General features: G+C 40.9%; 1 protein-coding gene across 1 annotated transcript; it reads left to right on the top strand.

Moving 5' to 3' along the window:
• The first annotated feature begins 2,673 nt into the window (after positions 1 to 2,673).
• Positions 2,674 to 3,636, top strand: LOC105987046 (olfactory receptor 10C1-like). Its single transcript, XM_013018207.1, has one exon. It carries the CDS (start codon positions 2,674 to 2,676, stop codon positions 3,634 to 3,636), a length of 963 nt encoding a protein of 320 aa, XP_012873661.1.
• Positions 3,637 to 4,981: the final 1,345 nt, after the last annotated feature.

Genomic DNA, 4,981 nt, shown 5'->3' with positions numbered 1-4,981 from the left:
TTATACTTTCACCATGTCTCTTTACTTGGCATAGAGTTGCAAGTAGCTGTGCCTGACACGTTTAAATTTGGATCTAAAACTCCTGGGTTTTGGACTCTTAAGGTCTAAACACAGGGTTTTCAGAGGTGTCTGATTTGTGCATTGGCTAGTTTAATCACCCTGTTCTTAGATGACATAAATAGAAGCAAAGTAAATTCCTTGCTGGATTTATGTAAGCAGACATCTTTAGGACAAGTGAATAAAATCTAGTTTGAACCTTGAATCAACTTCCATACTTGAGTTATACCAGGAGTTTGAGGAATTAGAATCCCTACAAAAAATGAGAATGAAAACAAGCTGATCTCAAGAGTCCTGGAACTCTTCTCCCAAGGGAAAAGCCATCTTCAAGTTCCTCTAACTGAGGTACATAGGTATACGTACTTATGTGTATTTCCTGGCTTTTGCTTCATCCATAACACTGCTATGCTAAGGCAAGATGAGTAAGAATTGTACTTTTCTAGTTTTGAAATAAAACTTTAATTTATTTAACACACACACGCACACACACACACACACACACACACACACACACACAATTTTCCCCCTTAATATAGGCAAGCATTTGGACTAAGAGCTAAGTTTTAGGGTTAGAAGTTGTAGTAACCAATTCAGCTTGTAAACTCAGAGCTCCTGGATAAAAGGGAAACCAGGATCTCAGTCCACTGTCATAACGTGTATTATTAATCTTTCTTCCATACTTCCCTAAAGGAGCCTAAATCATTTACCAGGGAATTTGTTCATTAAAAAAATGGAAATGCTGAAATAATCAGGCCTTTGTGGTCTACTGGACATTGACGCTATATTGGCACTGGATGGAGGAAATCCGAAATATCACATGGCTTTCAAGGTGCAGTAGGAATCTAGGGAAGTCAAGTAGTCAGTGAAGTTTAAATTCAGGCCCAACTGACATTAGGCCCTCAAACCCTGTGAAAGTTCAAATAGAAACCACAGAGCTGCATCAGCCTCTAAAAACTGATTATAAAACTACTGCATCAAGGCGTGGCATGCCTCCTGGGCCTATTTGGACTTTGGAAGCAGCACATCACTTGTTTTGAAATGTTGCACTGGTGACTGGTTGCAGAAGAGAAGAAAAGCCAGCTCTGTATGAAGCAGTAGCATCAGATTTGAGCTCTCAGCCTCCATTTTCCTCTTTTCCTCCTTATGCCCATGAATTTAGAAAACTGGCTTCATAGTAATAAGTAAAGATGTTTTGATGAATGAATAGGTTTTCATTTCTGAGGACAGTACAATAAGTTTGGTTTCACTAGTGCCTTTTAACAACTTATTATTTCCTGACTGGGCATACTCTTTTCATGCCACTAAATAATTAAATCATAAATGAATGATGTGAACCTGTGGAATAATGGAGCCTACCTACATGTGTTTTGATGTGTGCCCAGTTATGTTACAAAGGCCTGAGTGGTCACTGTCCAAAATGATTACCATAGTTTTGTGTGTGTGTGTGTGTGTGTGTGTGTTTTGTTACTTAGCCTTGAACTCAGGGCCTGGACACTGTCCCTGAGCTTCTTTATTCAATGATAGTGCTCTATCACTTGAGCCCCAGCTTCACATCTGGCTTTTTTTTAAGTGGTTAGTTGGGGATAAGAGTCTCATGGGCTTTCCCAGGCTAAGTTCAAATCTTGATCCTCAGATCTCAGCCTCCTGAGTGGTTAGGATTTACAGGCACTAGCTGCCAGTGTCCAGCTAGTAACCTCTTTTTAAAGATTCAAACATCCATATTTATGACAAACATCTACACAGTTCAGTGAGTATTACAGTTGTACAGTAGGTATCAATTTAAAACTTTTTGATTGAAATGTTACTGATATAATGGACAACAATGGATTACCTCTGGCAATATTAAAAAATCCAAAACCACATTGCACACAGAACATTCATTGCTGCTGTTGTTTTTGAACACAATCGTCTTGAGACTAACATAATGACACCAGGCAGAGGATGTAATCCCTGTGGCCTGTCATCTTGCCAGCGTTTTGGAATTAAAGGAAGGCTGGAAGATCAACAGGTAAGAGAATGTTTACCTATCTTGTGACCCTAGTTGTGTCCTCTGAATCTTTATTACCTGGGAAAGTTCATTAAGGTTGTAAAAAGGAGATTCATCTGCTTTTGTTTCATTGGATCTTGGTTGCCTAATTAATTGCTCATTCTATTCAAAGCAAAGTGAGTAAAAAAAATGTATGAAAAGTCTACAGATAAAAGGCTGGAAATAGTATCACTTTGAGGTAGGAAGTCAAGTTTAGAGGATCAGAAGAGGATACTTGCATACTTTATTCTTTGCATTTGTATTTTATATGACTATGATCATTATGCCTTCATATTAATTACACAAGGCATCTTCTTATAGAATTAGGATATCTAAAAAATGAAAATTATAATAGGAAATAAATTGTTCTCTATGAATTTCTGTGAAAACCAAACAAGGTGAGTGGGAGGAAAATGAAGCAAAAGTACACATCCACTTTACTTGGGTGGTCATGCGGAAAGACCTAGCAGAGGAATCCAGATGTCTGGGTTCTCATCTCAGAACAGAGTCTAGGGTCCCTGGGTTGCTGAGGTTTACCAGATGCCTGTGTTAGATTAAGTCACTGTCTGCCTTCTCTGTTGTCCTCATAGATGTCTGTCTCTGAACCTGGGCCGAGTGAAAACCAGTCTCTCTGCATTACATTCACACTTGTGGGTTTTTCTTCTCTGGAAGAGTTCCAGTCGGTCCTTTTTGTTGTATTCTTGGTTGTCTACTTATTTACGGTGGGAGGAAACCTGCTCATCATCGGTCTGATCTGGGTCTCCCCTTCCCTGCACTCGCCCATGTACTTCTTCCTGGTGAACCTCTCCTTTCTGGAGATGTGCTACATCACCAGCGTGGTGCCTCAGATGCTGGTCCACCTGCTGGTAGAGCCCAAGACCATAAGTGTGAGATGCTGTGCAGCCCAGATGTATGTCTTTACCATCTTGGGGTTGACGGAATGCTGTCTGCTGGCAGCCATGGCTTACGATCGCTTTGTAGCCATTTGTTACCCATTGCATTACACACTCCAGATGGGCCCTCGCGTCCGCTTGAATTTGGCAGCAGCATCTTGGATCACGGGAGTGCTGGTGGAGTCGGTGCAGACGACCTGGATCTTCACCCTGCCGTTCTGTGGGCCGGGTACCATTCAGCACTTCTTCTGTGACATCATGCCTGTCGTTAAACTGGCCTGTGTAGATACCTCTTACAACGAGATCGTGTTGTTTGCTGTTTCCCTCATCTTTATCATGAGCCCCTGCCTGCTGATTCTGTGCTCCTACGTGCGTATTCTCGTGACCATCCTGAGAATCCCCTCTGCAGCCGGCAGACGCAAAGCTTTCTCCACGTGTTCCTCCCATATCCTGGTCGTTTCCCTGTTCTATGGTACTGCCCTGTTCACCTACCTTCAACCCAAGAGCGCACACACGCCAGACACGGACAAGGCGACTGCGCTCATGTACACGGTGGTCACACCGGCTCTGAATCCTGTTATCTACACACTGAGGAACAAGGAAGTAAAGGAAGCCTTTCTAAGGATAACCCACAAAAATCTAATGAGACAAATGGCTTAATCCAGCACCAGTAGCACAAACTCAAGGTGAAGTCACTCAAGACTTTGCGACCACTCTTCTTCTAAGACCTGTTGCAGCAGGTCCCTTTGGATTTGATCTGTATTTCTCAGTGTGGGCAAGCAAAGAGGACTAAGGTAGTAAGTAGGGTCATTCAATTGTTGAATCGTACACTCTTTATACTATGTTTATCAAGCATCAAATGGTCATGAGACCATTTGGTGACATGGATCAAGATGTATTCATAAATTGTTTTGCTTAATGGTAACTCCTTTGTACAACTCCTTAAAGCTTATAAAATAATAATTATAGTTTTAAAAAACTGATCTTTTGGTCAGCTGTTGGTGGCTCAGGCTACTAATTTTACCTATTCAGGAGGCTGAGATCTGAGGATTGGGGTTAGAAGCCAGACAAGGTAGGAAAGTTCTTGGGATTCTTATCTCCAGTTAATCACCATAAGAAAAAGCCAGAAGTAGAGTGAGCTGTGGGTCAAGTGGTAAAGCACCAGCCTTGAACAAATAAGCTAAGGAGAGTACCCAGGCCTGGAGTTCAAGTCCCAGGACTGGAGCAGAAAAATAAACTTGTAAATGACTATCTTAAAACTCTTTGTCCTCGAGATCCAGATTGCTGTGCAGATAGAGGAAGTATTGCTTAGTCTTAGGGAGGGTTACCCTGATACTCTTGTCTCTGCTATGGACTGTAACAGACTTACAAAAACACCCTCAGGGACAGGGAGTGGGATTTTGGCAGCTGGAAAATGTCTGGATTTGGACCACAGAAAAGGCAAGAAAAATCAGAGCAATACTAGACATAATACTGTCAACATAAGCTAGAAGTTTACTATGAAGAAGTATTTTGTAGACTTGCATTTGAATTATTAAAAGAGGAAGAACTGTAGGTATTTATTGGTTTTAATATGGAATAGGAATATTTATATAAAATATTTTTTATGTTCAGACTTGAAGGCAAGTAAAATGCCAATTCCCAAAGTCCAGAACTAGCGTTGGTGGTATAGTGGTGAGCATAGCTGCCTTCCAAAGTCCAGAACTAGGGCTGTATTTCACACAAACTTTTTTATAAGATAAAAATATAATTATGTCCTCATATCAGTTCTGTCTTATTGTTCAACTTCTTGGAACAATGATTTTTTTTTCAGATGGTCTAAAACGACTATTTTTCTCAGACTAGCCTTAAGAAATACAAATGTAACATTTAAAAAAGATCAGTGGGCAATTCACCCCTGTAATCCTAGCTACTCATGAGGCTGAGATCTGAGGTTGGCAATTCAAAGCCAACATGGGCAGGAAAAGTCCATGAGACACTTATTTCCAATTAACACCAAAAGGTC

The sequence above is a fragment of the Dipodomys ordii genome, unplaced genomic scaffold (genome assembly GCF_000151885.1).
Source record: "Dipodomys ordii isolate 6190 unplaced genomic scaffold, Dord_2.0 Scaffold3, whole genome shotgun sequence".
Taxonomy (NCBI): domain Eukaryota; kingdom Metazoa; phylum Chordata; class Mammalia; order Rodentia; family Heteromyidae; genus Dipodomys; species Dipodomys ordii.
This window is presented reverse-complemented; position numbering and strand designations above follow the sequence as displayed.

Bases quoted from the DNA above. Each gene is read 5' to 3' on its own strand.
- LOC105987046 (XM_013018207.1), top strand. From the start codon at position 2,674: ATGTCTGTCTCTGAACCTGGGCCGAGTGAAAACCAGTCTCTCTGCATT.